At 53.3% G+C, this 24027-nt stretch overlaps 2 protein-coding genes across 3 annotated transcripts in view; one reads left to right on the top strand and one right to left on the bottom strand.

Moving 5' to 3' along the window:
* Positions 1 to 4991: 4991 nt before the first annotated feature.
* Positions 4992 to 17768, bottom strand: LOC119108131 (uncharacterized). Its single transcript, XM_037231709.1, has 4 exons — positions 17748 to 17768; positions 17248 to 17338; positions 8450 to 8545; positions 4992 to 7051 (listed from the first exon to the last, which is right to left on the bottom strand). Exons 1-4 carry the CDS (start codon positions 17766 to 17768, stop codon positions 4992 to 4994), a joined length of 2268 nt encoding a protein of 755 aa, XP_037087604.1.
* A 2686-nt stretch (positions 17769 to 20454) lies between these two features.
* Positions 20455 to 24027, top strand: part of Rcd6 (Reduction in Cnn dots 6) — a 23426-nt gene continuing 19853 nt past the window's right edge. The window contains exon 1 of one of the 2 annotated variants that reach the window (XM_037230463.1): positions 20455 to 20788. In XM_037230463.1, coding sequence (XP_037086358.1) covers positions 20717 to 20788 — 72 coding nt within the window. In that variant the 5' untranslated portion in view covers positions 20455 to 20716. Of the gene's footprint in view, positions 20789 to 22448; positions 22817 to 24027 lie in introns of those variants that run through there. The other variant, XM_037230462.1, reaches the window with a different exon arrangement.

Raw genomic sequence — 24027 nt, 5'->3', positions numbered from 1 at the left:
TTTAAGGTAGGTGCCCGCCAGGCCTCCATGCGCCCAGTGCCTGCTGCGGTCAAAGCAGCTTGTCGGCTCCCAAAAAGAAGAGTCGGGGCCACGATGGTGCGCCACACGAAAGCTCTCTCCTCTGCCGGAAGGCAGGGACTCAGCAAGCCGGCTGGTGTCAGAGCGGGAGACCCAGCGAACCGGCTGGTGCCAGAGCGGGAGACCCAGTGAACCGGCTGGTGCCATAGCGGGAGACCCAGCGAACCGGGTGGTGCCAGAGCGGAAGACCCAGCAAACGGTTGGTACCAGAACGGGGAGCCAGCAGACCGGTTGGTGCCAGAGCGGGAGACCCAGCAAACTGGTTGGTACCGGAGCGGGGGACCCAGTAAACCGGCTGGTACCAGAACGGGGTATCCAGCAAACCGCTGGTGCCAGTACGTACAATACATGATGCGTCCGGTGCGGACCTGCATCCATGTGGGGCCCCCTCTGCGCAGCTCCTGATCGAGCGCGACACCCAGATGCTCGGTGTAGACACGCATGGTGAATCATTGCCCGCACAGGCACCGGCCTGGCACACGTAGTCTGAGTCTGCCTCCAGCGACAAAACGATGGCGTTTAGTGTGTGTCGGGTAGGGCTGCTCAAAGCCCAAACGCGCTGGGTGGCGAACTCTTTAACAATCCTAAGACAAATCATTAACAATTCTGATATCGCAGAGTTTTACAGTCGTCTGCTGAGAAACGGCTGTGTTCGAAGTCGCTGTTCGCGTACATACGCTGGCTCGCTGCTCGTATCCTGGAGGTCACCGCTCCAACGACATTGTCACTGAGATGTCTTTAGCCGTCTACATAACGTAAGCATTAAAAGGCAGTACATTGGGCTCCAGGTGTTTTTGTTATTTTTCTTTCCTTATTTTACACATGATGATGCATGAATTTGTACTAGTTCTTTAACAACTTATATGCACTCTCGGCACAGTTTCAGAGCATTTTCTATATTTTGTGTCCCCCCCCCCATTTTTTAATGGAAATATCCCTTAAGCTGGTCACCTATGACTATGAATACAGCTTTTCACCGTCGAGTTTCATTTCACGATATAATCAATGCTTGCTTGATAATGTCGTTGACCTAATAGCTCCTGTAAGCTGAAGGCCGGCTATTTTCAGCATAACACTCACAAATCATAATGACTGAATCTTTTCCCAGCGTCACGGTAACGGCCGAGCAATGCTTGAGTTCACCATTTCCAAACAATGCAACCGGACCGAGAAGCTGCATCGCATCTAACATCTACGGCAGTGAAGTGCATGTCAATGGTTCATTGGACAGGTATTTTCCCCGCGTACAGCCCGCCTGTATGGATATATTGCATGCATTTTGTTCTTCACCGGGTTGACCTTGTTCAGTCTGGCAACACATGTTGAGATTGTCCAAAACAGCTGGTGTATGGGAAGGACTGAATTGCTTTATTTCGGACATAAACAAAGATGTACACGTCTAAAATGCTACATGTTACGGTGCTACCCACCTCACATTAGCCGCAGACGTCAAACAACGGCTAACCGGTTATTTCGGTATCTCAATACAACACAACTTCTTCGACGACCCTTGCCAGACAAGGCTGTTAGGAATCGAAATGACCACATCCTGCACAGTTCAAAACTAATCCTGTTGTAACATTTAAGTCCCGAAGATAATGTATTCGTGAAGTCAACTACAGCACACACTGAAGGAGTCACAATAGACACATTCAGAACAGCCATGATAAGACGAGTTCACTTACCATTGTCCCTATCAGCTACGATAGATACTAGGCGTAACGGCTCGTAGATATGGGCCCAGTGAAAGCCAGATGACCTCAGTTGGCACACAGAAGTACCTAATATTTGAGGCAAACAGCAAACCGTAGAGATTGCCTGTCACGAAAGCAAACCACGGTGAGCACACGGCGCTCCACGACGTCAGACTGAATGCCTGTCGATGTTGAACACATGCCTGTAGCGGGGTGTGAACAGTGATGACACCGAGCCCGACACCAAACACGTGCCGCCGAGCCCTGCGCGCTGTATGACAAGGCTGGACACCAAGCGCTTGAGATAGGCGGTTGAACAGCAGCTCCTCAGCCGCTGGCTCTTGTCGTCGTCTGTCCAACCACACAGCCCTGCATATACTGGACAAGTGTGTCGCGAGCCACGATCTCGTCAGGATGCGTGTCTGAACTGAAACACGCGAGGAATCACCAAAGTCGAGCTGTTAAGTCTTGCCTTAGGTGTCACACTCCACGTTTGTATGCTTGGAAAATGGCATCGATGTCTTCATGAACCTGATGTTTTAACGAAAAGTTTGAGGTATCCTGATTTTGACTATCAGCGCAATGGGCAGACCATGTCATTTCCTATTCGGTTAGAGGTGTTCCAAAAACCAATCCTGCTTGCCTCGGCGGAGGAATTTGATCCGACAGAAACTGTTCTCTCAAGGAAAAGGCAACGAAGATAGAGAATACAGCTTATCACATAGATCCATCATCACCACAATAATAAACACTTGTGCACATTTTAATTCGATGTAACTGGATGCTTTGATTTTTGCATCCACGTCACGGATCAACATCACAGCACCACATTCATAGGAAGGTGAAAACGCCCACCGCGATAAGCTCACAACGTTCGCAAACATCCACAGTTGCATGTGCGTTTACGGGGACACGCCGCACACACGAGCACATGTTACAGTCCTCGAACAGACAACATCTCCCTGGCTTTCGTGCCGCGCTTGACACCCGGCACTCGGCATCACTCCTCGAAGAGCTGTTTAAGCTTGGCCGCACAGCCCACGGTCTCCTGACTGGCCTGGCTGTACACAACGCGCCTCATCTGGCACTCGCGCAAGTGCGCCTGGCGCGCGCTGGCGCAGAGGCGCGGGTCGGTGCGAGCGGTGCGCGGCGGCGGCGGTCGAGGCGGCGTGGTGGACGGCGAGGGCGGGTGCGGGCACGGCGGCGGCGGCGGCGTGCGCGGCCCCAGCCGGCCGGCCGGCGCGCCACCGCCGCTGCCGCCGCCTCGTACCGGCGACTCGCTGTGACGCAACCGCTGCAGGAACGACTGGTTGGTCTGGAAAGGCCGCGGCGCGCAGGCCGGCGGCGGCGGCCACTCGCCCGGCCGCGACGGCCTGCCGCCGCGCTCGGTGGCGCGCCGCGGTGGCAGGCTGACGAAGGCGCGCAGGGAGTCGTTCTGGAAGACGACCGGCCGCCGGCGCGGCTGGCCGTGCCGGTTGAGGTCCGAGTTGGCCCAGGGTGGCGGCGGCTCCCGGTCAGGCGGCGTCTCGGGGCGGCCCGGCCGCTGGAAGGTGCCGCGCCGCTGGTGGCCGGCGAAGGCCCCGAACCCACCCCGCGGGCGGTCCCGCTGCTGGTAGTGGTGGTGGGGGTAGCTGGGCCGTTGGTGCCATGCCTGCGGCCCGCGCGTGCCTTTCTCTCGCGGTCTGTCGTCTCTCGTGGTGGGATATCGGCTAGAGTAGTCTTTGGAAGCAGAAGCCGACCTGGACCTGCCGTTTTCATAGGTCACCTCCATATGACCGATACTTCCATGATCTGCCGAGTGATTGGAGAAGTCAGACTCTTCCGAGTAGCTATGACTGCTTTCCCTGCACAATGAAGGTCTATATTTCTTGGATGATCGTGTGGTCTGCTCCCATGAAGAGCTGGTACCGCTGCTGCTGGTGGTGCTGCTAGATCGAGATCGCTTTCGCCGACGTTTCTTCTTCTTTTTCTTCGCCTTATGCTTTTTTATTTTGGCTGATTCGTCTGTGGATTCGTTTGATCGCCTCTTTTTTGCGCCGAGATGCTCTCTGTGCCTTTTAGCACGCCTTTGAGCAGATAACTCTTCGTCGCTCTTCTCGGCATTGCCTTTGATAAGCTTGGATGTGCGCGCAGCGTCGTCCGTCAGGCTTTGTCCATCACCAGGCTGATCTGCGTTTACAGCCACAATCCTTTTTCGCCCTTTGTGTTCCTCCAGTACGTATTGCACTGGCTCTTGCTTGGGATGTACGGTCACCTCTGGCAACCCCTTCTTGATTACCACCTCTCTGTCCTCCTCCGCCTGGCCCGCCTCCATCTCGGGTGATTTCGTCCGCTGCCGCTGGGCAGTGGCCGCCTCCGTTTCGCCTTCGGGGCGCGGCGTCGGCTGTCTCGCCTCCTCCTCCCCGCTGCGGTGCGATGGACTCACGTACTCGCCTTCCTCCAGGTCCTCCGAGGACGACGGCCAGGTGGCAGCGCCGCTGAGGCTGCTGTCTGACCCGGACGGGCTGGCGGACGACTGGTGGCGGTGGCGGCGCTGCTGCTGCCGCCTAGCGGCCGGCCGCTCCTGCTGCCGCCGACGCTGCGACTGCGGCCCGAGGCCCGGCTGCTCCGAGACCCCGCGCAGCGAGCGGATCCTATGCATGAGCCAGGCAGCAGAGCCGCGCGCGCCGCTGGCCGGCTCCTCTGGCTCCTCGGAGCGGCTGCGCGAGGAAGGGACGACGCGCGCCCGTCACCATCTGCCGCAGCGAGTGTGACATCCGGCTGAGAGAGACGGAGCGGACGCGATTCATCAGAGCGGACGTCCGACCGGACGGCGGCTCATCGACGTCAGTGCGACGTCTAGGGCTGGAGGAAACAGCGACCTGTCCGCGTGGGGGAGTTGGTGGAAGCTCGTCCATCACTTGGTCGTCAGGGGGTGGCCGGCGTCCGTCGTAGCCAGGCCTCCCCGGGTCGGTGGCATTGTCATGTTCTCCGTACAGGCCCACCGGTATGCTCTGCCTGGAGAAGATTCGCGAGCCCTCGAGCGCCGACCTCTTAAAGTCCATCTGCGGCGAAGGCATCCCCCACGACGGCCCGGCCCGAGGAGACTGCGGCCCTCTCGACCGGGAGGGCAGCATCACCAGATACTGATGTCCGTCTGGCGCCGTCACTAGCTGGTGTGAGCTCCTGCGGTCCGGCCCGAGCGCCACCTGCCGGCGCGACCCGTCCGCCGTCAGCGGCTCAGGCCGCCCGGCCATGTCCGCCACCTCGGGCCCGCGACCGGCCGGCAGCGGCCGGCTCGCCGGGGCTCGATCCGGGGCTGCGCGGGTCGTGACGCGGACCGTACCGGGCGTCGATTGGCACCCCGGACAGCGAGCGCCGGGAGACGGCGATCTGCGACAGGGTCAGGGTCGAGGCGTCTCCGGGCCTGTGCGTTTGGTCCGGCCGCAACAGCGCCGAAGGCACGCGGTCAGCACGGTCGTATGACGCAAAAGCTCGTATGCGATTTTGGTCCAAGGCGTCTCGGTCAGGACGTTCGTACCGCCGAAACTCCGGTTCTTCGTATCTCTGCAGAGCTGGTCCCCGGACAGGGTGGTCATACCCGTGCAGGGATGGCTCCTGAGCTGAATACTCGTACTGCTGGGATCGACGCCCCTGGTATGGATACTCATATTCCTGAAGACCTGGGCCTCTCAGAGGGTATTCATAACTGCGGGGGTCTCGTTCCCCGTCTGGATATCTGCGTACACGGCCGTCTGGGTCCTGAGCCATGGGTTCATATTGGCGAGACAGCTGTCTTTGGGAGGACTCAGCTGACAACGACCCCCTTCCTTGAGCAGGAGACCCGTACCGGGCTGGGTCAGCGCCCTGAGCTCGCAGCTCGTGCTGCAATATCTGGTCACTCACAGATAACGGCATGTCTCCGTTAATGTCCGGGTGGTAGAGATGGTGCCCAGATGGAGTGAGAATGACATGCCGACCGTCTTCACCAGCAGCCGAGACGCCACGTTGACCCAGGGTGGACGGAGAACCGGTGACAAACGCGTGAGAGTCGGGGGGACTACGAGCACTACCCACGGCTTGGCGGTTGAGCGGTGTGAAGCTGGCTTGCCTACCACGAAGCCCTTGGCCGCCTTCAACGGGCCCATGCGCACCGGTTGACGTCGCCAGTATTAAAGACCTTCGTCCCTGCGCCAGAGGGAAGCCCTGCTCGTCAAGAGCGGGCCTTCCGTCCGACCACTGGGCGCCAGGTGGCCGGAGAGGAGGCTCTCTGTCTGCCGCAACGCCCTCCCTCCACGGCACCCCCAGATCGGAGCGCCGCGAGAGCGCGGGGTCCGACGGAGCGACTGCGTACGCGTCACTCCGCCGACTCGGTCTTCGCTGTCCCGCCAGGTCTTGATACCGCGCGTCCTCCACCGGCCGGCCGTCCACGTCCTCCGGCACGAGGTGAGACAGGGAAGGACCGTACCCTCTCGAAGATCGTGGACGTCCGTCGGCACTGAACCGGTTGGTGGACGACCGCACGGGCAGGTTCGCCGTGGCATCGCCAACTGACCGGCGCTGCAGCGCGCTGTCCGAGGCGGGCGCTCGGGCAGACAGGCGCGAGCGGTGACCAGAGTCCTCCTCTCCGCCCACACCCCTGACCCCCGGCCGCTCCAAGGACACAGACCTGCGCGCCGTCGGCACACCCTGCTGAGACGGTGTGGTCGTCACACCCGCGCCCGATCCGGCCGACGCAGACGACAGACGCAGCGGAGACCCCTCCGTCGCCGCAGTCCCATCGCCGTTCTGGAGCGGGGCCTCTCCGTCGCCCTCCGCGTTCACAGCTTCGGTCGGCACCTCGCCCTCGCCCTCTGCGTCCAGTGGCAGTGCCCCTCCGCCGTCGGGCGCCTCGCCGCCGGTCATCGGCTCTGCGACGTCGGTCGGCGCCGGCTGGTCGGTCGGCCACTCGGGGGCCTCCTCACCCAGCGCCTCGGGGGCCTCCTCACCCGGCGCCTCTGGGGCCTCCTCACCCGACGCCTCGGGGGCCTCCTCACCCGGTGCCTCGGGGGCCTCTTCACCCAGCGCCTCGGGGGGTTCCTCACCCAGCGCCTCTGCTCGCCGCTGCTCCTCTAGCGCCAGCAGCGAGTCGCAGGGCAGTCCGAGCTGGCGCCGCCGTTCCAGCTCTAGGAACTCGTCCACGGACAGGAAGTGTTCGGTTCCACGTCGCTTCAGGTTCTCGGGGAAGTCGAACAGGTGGCAGATACCCTCCCGCGCGTACAATGTGCAGCAGAGCACGCAGCAGACCAGGCAGAGCGCCGCTGCAATAGAGATACAGGTCAGCAGTGCACGGGGCAGACGTGACATAGCGCCGCTGCGGCGCTTGATCAGGTGAGCGCAGGTGAGCAAGCACGTATTAGACGAAGTGGAGCGCTCTTGCAGCAGGAACACGAGTCAGCGGAACACGCAACAGGGGGAGCCCCGCCGTAATAAGCTGTTGCCCAGAATTTCCAAACCGGCAGAGCTTCGCTTGTGTGTTGCACTTTTGTTTATGTTTTTTGCTTGTTTTGAAGTTTCTTCTAGCTTCTTTCACGTTGCATTACAATTACCGTTTTTCATAATGCGTGTTTTCACGCATTACGCATCTTATTAGATTCTTCACCCAGGTACTTACGCGCGTGGTTTTGTAACCAACACATCTTAAAAAAATGATGCAGGAATAACCACACTACGTGCCATGCCCCATGCTGGAGCAGACATGCAAGCTCTTTTTTCAAGAACTCCATTTGTTCCGCTGTGCCGCGAACGCAGATGCAACGCCATCCGTCTCTCCTAAAAGGGAGCGGGGAGGAGCGAGCTTCGCCTCGTGTTAATAAAAAAATTGTTGTGCGAAGGAAGCACCAGCTTTTGGAGTTGCAAGTGATACTGAGCCTCGAAGCTTGCAGAGCCGAGATACAACGTACAGCAAATTCAGATTGGATGCTGTATTTAGCAGAAGTTGCTTTCCAAACGCATCAAGTTAAGTGGTTCAATGGGCTTCTCTACAGCACCCATGACAATGAGCTCCACTAGCACCTCTGAAATATTTATTCCAAGCAGTCCCACATGGAATCGCGAGATGATTCCGTGCCTGAAGGTGGGGTTACTTCTACTTAAAAGTGCGGAACCCGAAGCTGAATAAATACTGATGTTGTATGCAATATTCCATGCGATAGCAAAGTTGACTCTGGTTACCGAGCGGCATTTTCGCAATGTGGAGTATTCCCTACAATATTAAGTCATATTTGAAGTTTGTGCAAAACCACCCATCCAGCTTTTTTGTTGATGTGTGCAATGACGAACCAACATTTGACGGTCGGATAGTGTCGCTTGATGAAACACACGTGGTAAACACTGAATCCACCATTCTGCATGCGGCAATGTTCAAATAACTTAGATTGCGCTACATTCAGCATGATTGGAACGAATCAATATTTGCAGCCGTTGACAACTGCGTGGCGTAGCTTTTGCTACGAAGTAAAATTCCGTTGCTGGTACGCCACGGTGCTTAGTGATGAGTAGCTTCCAGCATCGATCAAGCACGTTACATCAGACATGTGTCGAGGTCTACTAAAGCTCGTGTCACGCTACGCCTGGCGGCCAATGCGCTCATGCTATCAATACCCCCCTTTGAAGCTCTGCACATTTTGAGATGACACAATGGTGCACACCGAACGCACCTATCGCACACGGAAGGGTCACAAGATAGAAGTCCTCTCGCTGATAGAAGGCCAAATGCTTGTTGTTGATGACGGAGGCCTTGTCGGGGAAATATTCTGAAAAGTGTTCGGAGGCGTTACAAGCAATCAGCGCATGCTGCGCGGCGTTTAGGGGGCGGGTTACTGACGTCATGGTCAGTAAGCTGGTCCGTGCGCGTGTACACCGTCACATTGATGGCCAGTGTGATCCGCCGCGAGTGGCGCACAGGCCCCGGCTTCGCCCGCAGCAGCCCGCTGGACACGCCCAGTCCCCCTCGAGCTAGTGCTGTGACATCTGTGTTACGGGTGTGCATGCCAGTGTGGCTCAGATCACAGCTCGACCTGGTTTTACGTCTGGTGCCGCACGCCAGATGTGAAGATGTGAGATGTGAAGACTGAAGATTTGACATGACTTTATGATATTGAGAGTAACTAATCTTGTGCAGCTGTATGTTGTTGAATCCAGCATATTCACACATGAATTCAAGTTTAGCGTGACCACGCTTCCTTGTTACTTTCCATCTTTCAAGACGAATTATTTGTGTTCAGCGTGAAATGGTACATTTACCCGAAATTTAACACGGTCCTATCCCGAACAGGGAAATCCGATCTTCTCACATATAAATAGAAGTTTCCACGAGCATTTTAAATTTGCTTTCAAGTTCAAGGTTTGGAAGTTTATCAATATCGGACAAAAACCAGGTCGTTATTTGTTCTTTGCTCGGTTCGAATGTCGTTAGCAGTTCCTGGAACCCACATCTGGACTTCCATGCCGGCACTGGTTGCAAGTTTGGACATTCACAAAAACCGGTACCTATACTTCATGTTGTGACACTAGCAGGCGGTCACTTACCTTTTGCTAAACTAAGTGGCAAAATTAATAGAACAAGTAGACATGTTCGCATCTCAGTGGTATGCTTGCTGCAATAGGAAGCCAGTCCAAGTTAGTCATCGTTTTAGTGCCAGCTATGACATTTGGCAAGTGTACCAAAAAACCGTGTGGTTCATTTATCGTTCTGAGCGGCGTAGGAGTAACAACATTTTAAGACAGCAATCAAAGATACTTTTTCCGCACCAAATTTCTTCTATTTCCTGAGAATAACGATAACCTTAAATGAGCACGGTAGGCAACGTTTTTTAATTGAATGTTTGTATATGTATGTTGAATTCAAAGGCGACCAAGACAGCAAGACATTTCCTGAGGATAACGACAACCTTAAATCAACACGGTAGGCAACGTTCTTGGATTGAATGTTTATATCTGTATGCTAAATACAAAGGTGGCCAAGACAGTGAATGACACGCATGTAGGGCTCGTGCATAAACATTTTTTAAGTCTTTCATTTCACGTTCCCACCATATTGATTTGCCTGGTTTCTAGTGCTTAACCAACAAGTAGTGCTGAAATAATGATGGTTGCTATACCTAGTATCTACGAGGGCAAAAATAAAATCTGGAGGAAACTATCGCATAGGGAGATATTAGTCCTACCAAGGGACAGGACAAAAGTTGTTTTAGTAATAGTATTGCTCTGGCTGGGCAGCTTCAGGTGCGCTTCAAGCCGATGTTTAGGAACAAAACTCAATAAATATTACTGCCTCGCTGTTTGCTGGCTTTTTTACGTTCAAGACAACGAAGAATCACATCAATTTCATCAATGTCACGCTGCGATTAAACGCAAAGGTATATCCTTGAAAGGAATGTCAAGCCAGCGAACTTAATCATGTTTTTTGTTTTAACTTTGTTTGCCTCCTCGCTTTAATGTATCCCTGTTGTTATGCCATCAATGCCTTGTTTCCTTTTTCGATACCGTCGCATTGCAAAAGCATCTTGAAATTACGATCTTGTTCGAAATTACAACCCTGCTCCCGAGCGTGTCTGGTATTTACGGGACAATGGGACATGATGCCCGGGGTAAGTAAGACACACAATTGTTTTAGAGCATGAAAACCGAGGGGGGGGGGAAGGGGCAGTGGGGGCAGCTTATCTCTCCAAATGGAAAGCTGGGGGGAGGAACGGCGCCCCTACCGCTCCCCTAACTTGGAGGGTCTGAAGATGATCCATTCTGGTATGTTCGGGCTGATTCTCAACTGTAAAGGAATTATGTAAGCCTTTAAAAACCTATTCTGACCTATTGAGGGCTCAGTCTGGCCTGTTAAGAACCCTTTTGTCCAAAAGAGGGCACTTCTGAGTCTGTAGACCGTCCATTCTGACCTGCAGAATGCCCATTTTTGACTGCTGATGGCCTGTTCCGGCCTGAAAAGGGCCATTGTGGCATTCGGACGACCCATAATCACAGAGCCCTTAAGTGCAGTAGCTATCCCTTCCCAACCCTGAAAAACGCGGTATTAAACCCATTTGTCTGCATGGACAGAAACAAAGCAGGGATCGCATGTGTACCTTCCCCGAGGTGTAAAGTTTTCACTTTCACTTCACTTTCACACAAAGTTTTCAATCACAATGACATTTTTCACTGTCATTGCATCGGGATCCCACAACAATGGAATAGGAACACGCTGCGATACAAATGACAAACGATGGAATTAGTAACTATTTTCCAGACCCATTTTTTAGTGCAACGTACTTTACGTAAACATCATGTTACGCACACAGCGTGCAACATACATCATTCTCATCTTGAGCGATTGGGCAAGCAAGTAATTATGACTCCAGGTTCTATCCCGTACTGGCGGACCTGCGCCACACTGCGTTGCGGGCGGTTGTGAATGAGGGATACCTAAATACTCAGCCTCCCAATTTCCCCATCTCAGACATCACTCCCGTTATCAATTCACAAGTATCCACTATTTATTACAACGGGCATGGGTATCAGAGTATGTTGGCCCCATATCTCCTTTCGTCGTATTTCTTATATAAATGCCCATATTACCCTCGCAGACCTGGTTCGTGGACGAAACTGTCCCGCGAAGGTCATGGCGAAGCTAGCTTAAAGCAAGTCTTCCGTGAGTTGAGCGAGGGAAAGGGAATGAAGAACACTTCCAACAGTCAGGACACGCTAGCACAAATGGTGCGCATGGACAGTGATGGCAACGTGAAGCCCCACTGTGATAACTAGCTGATACGTTGGTTATGTCTTAGATAATCGGTGTTTGAAGGTGTAGATACTTAGGATCACGAGTAAAGAAGGTGAAGCAAAACAAAAAAGACCAAGGCACGTCAATTCAGAAAACGTTCTGACCATGTGCACACGCTGCCTACCACTAACAATCAATGAATTTTCTCGCGAACATATTTATTTTTTATCCCGATATTGGGAATGGGTCATTGAAATATTTCGCACTACCCCACGTGTTTGGTGCAGCCCTTAGCAGTGCTGAGAATTAGACGTGAGAACCTGAATACCCAGGATGCTTGTGAGGTTCGTGCAGGATCTCCGTGCTGCCTAATGTTCATGGTAAGTAATTTTCTAGCCCAATACTGGGTAATACTCGACTTCCTCATTCGGCATCTGTATCCTGAAATCAGAACGCCTGGGTCCGTTGCGTGAGCGGTCAGTTTCAATCATCCACAGCTGCAAGGGTTCAATGGTACCTGTAAAAAGCTGCGAACGCAGGGCTATGCCCCACTGCATGAGCCCAATGTAAACGACACCAGTATTTGGACATTTCAGGGGCCTGTGAAAGTGATCGCTCCAAAGGGACAAGATAGAAAGGGGTTAAGATAACCAGAGCTGGACACAGTAAGACCGTAGCAGTGATGTGTGCCGCGATAGCGAACGGAGTCGGGCATTTTGTCCAACAAATGTCGACCTACTCTCGTTCAAGGACATCTGAGCCTCTACCGAACGGAGCACCACCTGGGTCCATGGGGATATCCACAAAGTACGGCAGGACCAAACGAGGACTGCGTCAAGGCGTTGCCCCGTCACTTTAAAGGCACAGTGAAGCCCAGCGTCCCCGACTTCGCGGATCATTATATTGGATGGCAACCACGGCCATAGCAGCCTCTTGGGATCGTTCTTTGCGAGGGGCAGTGAGATGAGATCCTGAAGCCGCCCTCATTCTGCACTCATATAATGTAACCTCTAGACGTTGTCTGCCTTAAGTCTCTCAAAGCAGTCTACAACACAGCAGTGGACAACTAGATGGCTGCGAATGCACGCGGCCGGATGACCGGCTACGAGTTGGCAGGGATTCTGATCGGTGGTACACAAGTGCGCGACCACAGGAAGCCCCATAGCTATTCCTCAGAGCTTGCTACATGTGGCATTCCGATGCCATCTTCGTCGACGTAGATTTTGCCTCGTCGCTGATGGCAGACGAATCACTACAGTAATCCGACGTCCATAGGATAGATGGAACAGGAGACCCGCGAAAAGGGATGGGTTTTCACTCGTTGATGGGGCAGGTGACCTACGGAAGGGTATGAGTTCTCACTGGTTGATGGAACATGTGACCAACGGAAGGGGACGGGTTCTCACTCGTTGATGGAACAGGAGACCCATGAAAAGGGACGGACTCTCACTTGTTGATGGAGCAGGAGACCCACGGAAGGGGATGAGTTCTCCCTCGTTGATGGAGCAGGAGACCCACGGAAGGGGACGGGTTTTCACTCGTTGATGACTATGGTCGCTGAAAGACTACTGACCTCCGGATAGGCTCGACCAACTGCCGGAACAGAACCGACGCTCAAATGGTGCTGGAGTCGCCGTGCCCCTAGCCAAAGCAAACAACAGAAGGCGAGGCTTCCTCAGGGCTGGGCATTCGGAGGCATTAACGCCATCTTCGCACGAGAAAGCTCAGGTGCTGAGGCTGAATAAAGTGGAAATCCGAAAACAAACGGGGACGAAACAATGCACGGACATTGAAAAATGCGTGCTGGGAAAACCTCAATAACTCGACCAGTAGCCAGTTTCTCAAAGCGAAGGTACAATCTCACCCCAAGTATTAATGTGTACTTTCGATTTTACAAACTACACATTAAGCCAGTTTCTCAAAACCGTCACGTGACCTTCGTCGTAGCTTGTATATTTGGCAGTGGCGTTGATTTGCGCATTCCATTGCCAGGACAACAACCACCAAACTTGAGATAATTCCAGCAGCCATAAACAGACGTCTTATGTTTTGAGTATGTGTTACATGCACCCGAACTGCCATCGATTAAGACAAAATAATATATAAGTTTTCTGTTGCCTGGCTCGAAATCAAACCAGCCACGTAAGCTTACGATTTTGGGGAGATTATCTCCAGCTACAATTATGACGCTTTGGTTGAAAAGCAACGCTTATTAGGATATGAAAGCAAAGGGACAGGTGCCGGTGGTGCAGTGGTTGACGCGTCTGGGCGCGGGGTTTGTTTACCCGTGGTGCCCGCGTTTCCGCCAGGATGAGCTGCAGTTGACACCATCTAGCCGAACCAGCTGAGTGCGTCCTAAATCCCCAGTGACGACCATGAACAAAGGAAGAGTACGGTTGGCAGTCTTCAAGGAAAGAGAGAGAGAGAGAAAGTGGAGACAGCTCCCCGTCCGTAAGGGATTTGTGTGAGGCCATTGGCCGTCGACTCGCCTACGATGGTGCGCACCCACTTTTCAGTAACACCCTTTAGTTGCGTCGACCGCTGCGCGGTTTTTTTGCCATCGTCGCACTGTGTGTGCTAGTCTCCGTGCTACGCAATAAACAGAGCAACACCTTTTGTCGATGTGTGTGGCCTTGTGGAGATACGTGCCGAACTGGGGCTGGTTTTGGTGGCAATATTGTCCATAATTGATAAATTCGGTGAAGGAAGCTTTCTTCCCTTCATCAGCTCCTTCAATGTTCAGGTGCATCCTAAAATGTTCCACTCATGGAGGCTTTATTTTGCATAGTGATTGTGGACAAGATCATGTGAATAGTAAGTACATGTCTGTGCTTACTAAGCATATCCTGGGCATTGAATGTGGGACTGTCAGCCCTTAGCTTTCAGGGCTTAAGGGAGCATGTAAAGTAAACATGAGCTATCACTGAGCACTGAAAAAGGGCCATTCATGAATCCAATCACAAGCAGCCTGCTGTACTTCTCATTGGGAGCAGACTCTCTATATGACTGATCATTGAGAGTATGTTTTTATGGTATGATTTTATGCAGGCTAGCTGCTGCTGTATGGCATTGTGATGCACAATATGTGTGCAGCTATGTTATCCAAATTAAATCATTTTTAGAGTATAATCCGTGTGTTATGCGGTGCTATTTTATTAGCATTTGTTGCACATCATGTTTCCAACTAGGGCAGGCACTATAGGTGATGCTGCTGCCCATACCTCACATCGAAAGTGTCTGGAATACAACATACATGGGCATAGAATGTATGGTATACATAACAAGTATTGTGGCATCCACACAAATTTCTCTCAATTGTGATGTATTTTAATGTTCTTGCAAAGGAAGCTCCTTGACCAGGCAGTTTTGTGTTATCTTTTGGTCTTGGCATGCCCTACCCAGGGCTTCTTGCCTCAAAGACTGGAACACTCACTATTACCTGCTCACATTCAAGCTTCATGCTCTGTTATGCCTTTAGCAGCTGTTGTATGTTGTTTAGGCTTGCCACTGCAGCAACATGTCTTTCAATAAGTAGCAGTCCTATGATCAGTGTTATGATCTATGACACAAATGCTTGCGTTGATTGCATTGCCAAATTCACCAAGGACTTATCAAAATTAAGTTCTGTCGCACATTTGTTCTGGGCTTTGAGAAACTCATGCAAGATTGTTTGCATATATTTGTGTCGTAGATTGTACATTTTTTGTGTATTTTTTTCAGTGTTGTAGATTGTAGTTGTAAGTTGTAATTTTTGCTTTGAGAAACTGGATTTTATGATTGTATGCCAAAAATATACGATTTGCGTCAAAAATCTACGAATTTCTGTTTTGAGAAACTGGCTACAGATCGAGTTTTACGAGACGTGGATCTCCTCGCGCAACGTATAGTGAAACAGGCATACAAAACTTGACTACGAATGCGATCTCAGGCCCGGGTGAGCTACGTTCATGTAAATGATCAGAAGCCACGAACCGCCAATGCAAAACCTCTGCCGCGATGAGGACATTGCGTGGTTTAGAGGAGAGAGCCCACATAATGTATCTCAGAGCTTAGCAGCCTTTTAGTTTTAGGAACCACGCACATAGCAGAGTTATTTGAAGATTACTGAAAGGCCTCAACGCGTGGCATTCGTTGGTTTGCTGTGTAAGCTGCAGTCCTGCTATCATTCTGAGGGATTGCTCGCGGAATGGAGTTATTGCAGCACTAGATAATCGGCGGACAAAATAATGCCAGTCACCAGCCGTGTTGTTTAACGGCTGGCAACTGAAAATAATGAAACAAGGAAATAGATAGCAGCACTTATGTCGTGCAGTCCTTGACAGTGACTCATATCAATAGCAGTTACTGTTGAATGTTACACGGGATACCGGGCGGTTGACCATTGTCTAATACGGCAAGGGACCATACCCTGGGAAACTCACCACACCCTATCTGTGAGATGCCCTTTTGCAGAGTTCACAAAACAGGTGATAACTTATCAAAGAGGAAGTGAAATACTCTTGCGATTCCGAAGTCGGACATCTTTGTCTTAGCTAAGGACGGCTTAGCGCACTAACTATAGCTCCTTCCACACATGCTTCAGTGCTGGAGCTAAGTGTCCTGCATAACTTTCCAGCTCTGCTTGGGTAGTGTCATTATCTATACTCAGGCATGCAAAACAACAATGACGCTGTGAACGAAGGTTAATATAGAAATACAGATGATTACCGTACCGTTTACGGGGCTCATACTTTTATTTCCTGCCTTATAAGACAGCTAAGTATAGATACCCGTATCCCTCGCTATGCATTGGTACATACACAAACAGATTTGTCGGCAACAGAAAACTACAAAAAACATGCGCGTATATTGAAATTTTTAAATTATCTGACTGCCAAGCAGCAAAGCTGGTTGCATGAGGACCTACTAGAGGCAATGCCAGGTGGTCAAAATGGATTTGTTTTATTCGCATATGATAATCCTAGCAATCTACGCCACCCAAACATATAACAAAGTGTTCATCTGGGAGGTTGAAATCGAAAGTGATATCAGCTCTGTGGACGTGCATCCACCGTACCAGAAAATGTAAGCGTGCTCCGCTACCGTCTACTCTACTGAACAGAGTAGACTGAACTCTACAATGTGTAACTAAAAGCAAACCTACCGTGCATGGGCCCCTCACCATGGTCGCTTCTTCAAAGTGACGCTCCAAGGTTCACGGCAACAGCCACGGTTGTTGGTGATCTCTGAAAATATTTCTGACAGGGAACAGAGGCAAGGAGGGCGGAAGCTTCACAAATTCTAGGTAGAAGACAAATGTTGCCGATCCCGGTGCTATTGACGCTAAAGGATGTTAAACCTTGTGCATCTGAAGAAAAAATCCCTCTTCCGTGACGATTGCAGAAATCATCTGGTTTTCAATCTGCATTGAAGATGTCGATCTTAGAGTAAATGACTAGTCATGAAGAAAGTGGTAGGAGCCACGGAAAGCAGGCCGCGCAGGGCAGCAGATGCACATGGAGTGCATTGGTGCATCGCTTTCAGCAGAACGATGCCGCTCAGGCCCCTGTTGGTTAGGGGCCTGGCCCCGCTCAGGCCCCTGTTGCCCACAAAGAAAACCTTGCGCATTCGCTAGCTGCAAGAATCGCGAGGGCCGGACTTCATGACGCTAGTCCGACTCCGGGACGGCCTGTAACCCGCCGCGCGCATGCCGCGGGCGAACGCCTCGCCGCCCACCGCGCCTGCAACGGCCGCAGCCATATTTACCCAGTGACACCACGCACTGCCCACTGCCCGAGGTGGCTGCAGTGGAGCAGGCCCCGTCGACTGTAGCTGGGTCCGGGCGGCTCTGCGCGCTCTGCAGTCCCGGCCGGCCGTCTGACGCCGCTGGAGGCTCGGGGGTCGGCGACGCTGCCGTCGGCTGCGAACTCACGCCACCACTGGCGCCGGCGGTGCCCTGTCTGTTGACGCTCGAACGCGCCGTTGCCAGGGGTACGCGACCGCGCGGAGCCGGCCCGGACAGTGGCGCTGCTCGGCCGCGCCGCACTGCCGGTAACGGCGCGCAATGTTTGTTAAATTCGCTTGGAGACCGCAGGGAATCGATAGGAGGCGCCGCGCGACAATCCATAGCGCTCTGGCGGGCGGGACTGATGCGCAGACGACCGGCCAGCATGGAAGTGACCGACGATGCACTCATTGTTGTCGGTGGTGGGCGGCGCCCCTGCTGCTGTGTGATAGGGCGTTACTGGCACGCACCCCCACCCAACCTGCGTCTCGCCGCGAGTCATGCAAGGATTAAGTGGGCGTACATTTACGATGGATGTTGCAGTCCGTTTAAAACGTTTTGAAACTGCCAGAGAAGACGCATCGACAAAACCAAATAAAGTGATTTACGTGGTCAAAATTCGGTCATGGTCACATTGGGCCACTGAGCTGGTGAATGTTTAACAGGCGTAGAGATGTCACGGCAGGTCTCCGTCTGGTCCCACGATCACGTTTCCTTTTCTACGATGTCCAAGTCCAGCCCGACGGCCTCTCATCCCAGATCTCCAACAGGCTCCTCGGCCATGGAATTTGCGTACTAGCCGTACAAGAACGCGTCAACTCAGCCCAGTGCGTGCGCATGTCGCAGTCCCGAGGACACGTGCCGCTCACTTATTATTTTCTTCTCCTGCGTTGACATATACGCGGCTAAATGTTAAAGCTAAAACATTAGCGGTAGACATGCAAGAATGAGCAGATCAGCGACACGTGATGTTGTGTTCTGTCATGCAACAAGTTTGGCGGCGCGTTTGCAGCGCACTAACCTTGGTTTTTCCTGAAAATCTTCACACGCCCTGCACTGACCCTATGACAGGCTACACTTAACGGCTTTCTTAATCAGTCTGTTTTGTCCCGTTGACCACTTCACAACGCTTTGATCTTCTTGGTGGTCGTTAGCATGCTCATGGCGCACTGGATATTCCGTGAGCCATTAGCTCTGCTCACTGCGCGAGGCCCAGTTACCTACATAGCAGCTTTGACTGCATTCGGTCCGCCATCGGCCCAATGCCGCTGGATAGCTGGCACGGCCCGAGCACCGCTGCCGGCCGTGGTCGACTTCACAGGTCGCCACTGGGTGGCAGTTCTCGCCAGGCGGCGCTGAGGCCCGGCCCGAGGTCGTGAGCACCACGAGATACGTCAGTGTCGGCTTCACCGGCACACGGTCGTACCGCCGGACAGACTCTGAGTGCCCCCCCCCCCGCCCCCCCTTCCTCCCTCCGGAACTGCTGCGCTGAGCGATGGACTAGTCGGGGCCGGTGTCGATAGATTTGCCGTGCGCCGGGATCGTCGACAGCGGTCGGCTGACATCCACACGGGGATCGGCCGCGGAATCGGCGATCAATCGTGGTCGGCGTTACCAATAGGGGAAAACTTAACGACAGCCAACATTAACCGTCAACAGACTCCTTCCCACAGCATAGCGAGATGTGCTGATGTGTACAAACCGCATGTTTCGTTCCCGATGTGGTTTCCTCGGATCGGCTGTGTCGAGTTCTGTGACTGTGACAGCCGTGTCGTGGTGAACGTATGAATAACTCATAGCGTATAAATAAAGTAGCTCACCCCACCGCTACATCGCTGGCAACACCTGTAGAGCGCGGGGAAAGCAATTGTTTTGGTCGGAGCCCCTCTGCATTACGGAACTAGTGTGGTGCAGATATAACTGTATTTTACACGATGCCTGCCCATATTATAATAATAACGACCCGTCTTGCGTGAACAGTGTTTCGTTGCCGCTGGTCACTGGATGCGCCGTAAATGTGCAGAGAAGGCTTCTGCTGCGCGAACAGACACCTCAGCCACGCGTGCATCCGGTACGGCGCAGATGGCACTAGGTTACCATTGGCATCGTCGATAAAGACTAGTAAATTAGCTTTAAAACTAATAGAAGTTAAGCATGGTTCAGTTGATGCCTTAGCTTTCTGGTCCAGAATGTATCCGCGTTTATTTTGTTTCGGTAACAGCATAGGTACCTCTACTCGTAACTGTGCTGACCGAGCTACGCCATTGTGTTATCGCGCCGTGATCAGGGGGACAGTGCTGAACGGATCGTTTTGCGATCAAACGTCGGTCCTCCGCGCGATAAACGACCTGAATCTACTCTGGCTGCACCCTGCCTGCTCCACTCTTTCTGCATCGCTTCATCTGCATTGCACTGGTCTAGGACGAGATTTGCCGATTTCGATGTTTCTTGATATGGGCAAGAGAAAGGTCCTCAACCCTTTTGTGTTTTCATAAGTTTTTGCATCGTAAGAACTCGTGATTCCATTGAACGCGTGTTCGGTGCACGTTATCCGTCACCGACGGCGGTGTTCTATCGCAGATAGGATCCTGCAAGAAAGCCGGCGCATCCACATTCATAAAAACGCGAAAAATCCTGCTTTCCCAAGTAGGGGTTCCGTATCGGGACTTCCACGGCCATTTCGGGGCGATTTACATCGATGAAGCGTCGCTTGCAGTTCACACTAATTCAATTTTCCGTTTAATTCAGTTACGGAGGTCCGGAGGCTCACACGGAGGTCTGGTATTGAGAACGCCTGTTCGTTTCGGGCGTGATTCGCGATCGTTTCTATTCCATTCCCATGGTAGAGCTATTTGACAGAAAACTTCGATTCGGCTGGAGCCTCGGATTTTTATACCCTCTGAGTGTGCTTCTGAAATAGATTAATCGACAATTATTACACTGAGTCCCTCAATGCGACTCTTCATCGTCGAATTTTGCCACTACAGACTATTTGCTGCATAACATTCCATGGCAAATGTTGGAGAAACACGCCTATTCGCGCTGAGACTAGCAGTTTATGATATTTCTAATAGATGGCGCTCACGACGCCAGGTAACGCCGGCCCGCTCTGTCCGCGCCCGAGGCGATGGATGCGCGCGGGCGGCGCGCCGCGGCCTTCGCGGCGATCACACGGAGGTGCGGCGCCGGCCGCAGCGACCCGGTGCGTTTCCGGTCGCCAGTCGCCTTCCGTGGGAACAGGTGTCCGCGCGACGACACGCGGCGTTGCAGCGGTGTACGGCCGTAGCGTGCCGGGCTGCAGGGCGCGCCGGTGCTCCCTTGGCGGTGTGATGGTCAGCGCGGCGGCCGGCGCGCGCCGCTCGCCAGACGCCGTGTGGGTTCAGTGTTCGGTCGCGCTGTGACGGGCCCGGCCGGTGGCGACACCGGCCGCTGCGGCGCAGCGGCGCCACGATGGCCCTCATCCGACACTGCTTCTTCTGCTCCCTGCTGGCGGCTTGCGTCGGCAGTGGGGTCTGCAGCTCGGTGAGTTGTCGGTCTACAGGAAGCTCGGCAGCTCGGTGAGTTGTCGGTCAGCAATGGAGCTCAGCAGCTCAGTGAGTTGTCGGTTTACAGAGGAGCTCAGCAGCTCGGTGAATTGTCGGTCTGCAGCGGAGTTCAGCAGCTCGGTGAGTTGTCGGTCTGCAGCAGAGCTCGGCAGCTCGGTGAGTTGTCGGTCTGCGGTGGAGCTCAGCAGCTCGGGGAGTTCTCGGTGGACGTCGGAGCTGGATTGAAGCTCGGTGGGTCTATTCGCGCTGAAGCCTGATAGTTCTCTTGATAGTAGTCAGATGCATGCCGGGTGGTGCCGAACGTGTGGGTAACCAGAGGCACGGGGCACGATTCCTTGCGGTCCCCGTCCGTCACACCAGTCTCACCTGTCACAGGGAGAGGCAGGCGACGCCATGAAGTCTTAATAGCTGAGTGCGTCGAAAAGCCCCAGAGACACGCACACGCACGAACGTACGCACGCACGCATGCACGCGCATACGCACACGCACACGTACACGCACATGCGCATGCACACACACACACATGCACACCCACAAAAATAGTGGTCGTCAGTGGAGTGTATAATCGGTGGGAGATCAGGCAGGGCTCAGCCTCTTCTGATGACCACGGGCGGAAGCCTTTACCTGTCATGGATGAGCAGGCCCTGACATTGCTTGATGGCTAATCCAGGTGATCAGTTCTCATGGAGACACAATGTGGACTAGCGGTCAACCAAGCCCGATTAGCAACATGTATATTAGAATGACCCGCGTTTAATGCGGTGATAATGCAGTATCTACTGGATGAGTACCGCCCTGCGATGCTGAGGCCGTGATCTCTCACTGTCGTAATGATGACACGATGCTGTCTCATGTACTTTATAAAGATTATATCCCGAGCCCGTGTACTGAAGTGAACAACCCGGGGGAACCATTCACCGTGCACACATTCCGAAAAAGAACGGGATTCCATTTGACTGAGTCCTCGAAGAGTCCGCTGAATGACGGTGTGCGGCACCCTTGAAGGATGCCGATCTTGAAGGCTGTTGGCCTGGACGTCAGTGTGGAATGGAAGGCAGCTCTTGTAAAAACAGGGAGATCAGTAGACGTTTTGCCCGTCAGCTCTCTTCAGTGCGGAGAACAGCATTCGACAGGGGTGCAAACAGCGCTGGAGCGGGCGTATAGCCGAGACGTCCGTTAATCTCCCCGGTCTTACAAGAGCTACATAGAGCTTCACGCGGCACAAAGGCCACCAGCGATCAGGAGGACGCCGTTTGGACACATTCCGCCGCCGGAGATCGCAATTGGACTGTCGGCTGTCAGGACCTCAGCCGCCCGCCATCTGCCGCTCCGGCCCGAATTGAAAGCTGAGTGGAGGCTGCCGCGGCTGCAGCTGAGTGGAGGCTGCCGCGGCTGCAGCTGAGTGGAGGCTGCTGCGGCTGCAGCTGAGTGGAGGCTGCTGCGGCTGCTGCTGGGCAGAGGCTGCTGCAGCTCTAGCTAAGTGGAGGCTGCCGCGGCCGCAGCTGAGTGGAGGCTGCTGCGGCTGCAGCTGAGTGGAGGCTGCTGCGGCTGCAGCTGGGTAGAGGCTGCTGCAGCTGCAGCTGAGTGGAGGCTGCCGCGGCTGCAGCTGAGTGGAGGCTGCTGCGGCTGCAGCTGAGTGGAGGCAGCCGCGGCTGCAGCTGGGTAGAGGTGCTGCGGCTGCAGCTGGGTAGAGGCTGCTGCGGATGTAGCTGGGTAGAGGCTGCTGCGGCTGCAGCTGAGTGGAGGCTGCCGCGGCTGCAGCTGGGTAGAGGCTGCTGCGGCTGCACCTGAGCGGAGGATGCTGCGGATGCAGCTGAGTGGAAGCCGGCGCGGCTGCAGCTGAGTGGGGGCTGTTGCGGCTGCAGCTGAGTGGAGGCTGCCGCAGCTGCAGCTGAGTGGAGGCTGCCGCGGCTGCAGAGCGCGCCGAATGCACAAGATGAAGCTCGCAATGTGTAGGAGATACGGCATCCCGAGGCGCGACACTCCTACTTTTTTTCGTCCACAGGTATATTTATGTCAATTTGAATGATGTTGCGAAGCGATCGGCGACTGTCGCTACTTTACGATCGAAACGAATTCCCATCGCGCGGAAGTCCAGCCATCTGGACGCCGCGTAGGCCTGTGTTAGATGCGTTCAACCGTAGCCAGGTGATACTCGCTCACTGCGAACCCAAGCACGAAAATGGGTGGGTTCGTTTAATACCTTACTTGTGCGAAGCGGTAAGAAGCTGTGGTGCCTCGTTCATTGTAAACCTATGCACGAAAGCGATGGGGTTCGCCTAATATCTTATTCGTATATATCGAAGCGACGATGAGATAGGACAGTGGAAGGAGGAAGCGATGCCTAGCCTACAGCGTCTCGCTTTCTACGGGCCGTCCACTCTCACCCTGTAAGGTGTCTTGATTGGAAACTAGCAAAAGCATTTGCGTAGACTGCTACAACTACCATGTGCGTTCATGCGCTATTATGTTATGACATCTAAGGTACAGCAGTTTATAAGCCGTGAACAGAGGCAGACTACGAAATCCGCCAGTATCTCTGATGTTCTTTATTAAATGAACTGCTCTATGTCATCAAAATTCTTATGTCGCTTTATATATAATCGCTAAACTTTTTGTGAATAGCCCGACCTATTGAATGCCACGTGAATGCCGCGTGGCCAAGCCGTCAGCACGGTAACATCTCCCATCAGCGCGAGCTATTATACCGCACACTCTCGACTGCAGTCTAAGTCCCAATAAATATAATAAATAAGCCACATGGAACACTATATTTCTGCAGGCATGTCCTTTTCAGGTGAGTTATTACAGTACCTCGCTTAAAAAAGGCATTTTACCGAACTCACCTGAAAAGAGCATGTATGCCGAAATATGAGAAACTTTGCGGCCTATTTATTGTATTTCCTGGAGTTTAAGATTGTAGCCAGGAGTGTGCGGTACACTATTGATAAAGATGAACAGTTTCAAAGAGAGTCTGAAATTTAGAAGAATGGGCTTTTATTGGTCACCTCACGTATGAGTTCGTTGAATGCAGTGAATAGCTTCGACGAGTTCAATCTTCGACACCCTCACGTTTTCAAAGAATTCCATCCTGTGCGAATGCTGTGTCATAATTGTGTTCACATGGTTTGGATTGAGCTCCGACTGGCGCCTGGCATCCAGCTTAAGTATGCTAATGATCGCAGAATATATTTGTGGTGCAATTGGGTCTCTGGA

This window comes from Pollicipes pollicipes, unplaced genomic scaffold (assembly GCF_011947565.3).
Source record: "Pollicipes pollicipes isolate AB1234 unplaced genomic scaffold, Ppol_2.1 Scaffold_6686;HRSCAF=7923_pilon_pilon_pilon, whole genome shotgun sequence".
Classification (NCBI taxonomy): domain Eukaryota; kingdom Metazoa; phylum Arthropoda; class Thecostraca; order Pollicipedomorpha; family Pollicipedidae; genus Pollicipes; species Pollicipes pollicipes.
The sequence above is the reverse complement of the archived record's forward strand: the minus strand, read 5'-3'. Positions and strand labels throughout refer to the sequence as shown.

Coding starts and splice junctions, on each gene's coding strand:
- LOC119108131 (XM_037231709.1), bottom strand. CDS start 17,768: ATGACTCGCGGCGAGACGCAG. Junction 8,546..17,247: donor GCAGTGCGTGGTGTCACTGG/GTAAATATGGCT, acceptor AACACTTTTCAG/AATATTTCCCCGACAAGGCC. Junction 7,052..8,449: donor GACCCTTCCGTGTGCGATAG/GTGCGTTCGGTG, acceptor TCTCTATTGCAG/CGGCGCTCTGCCTGGTCTGC.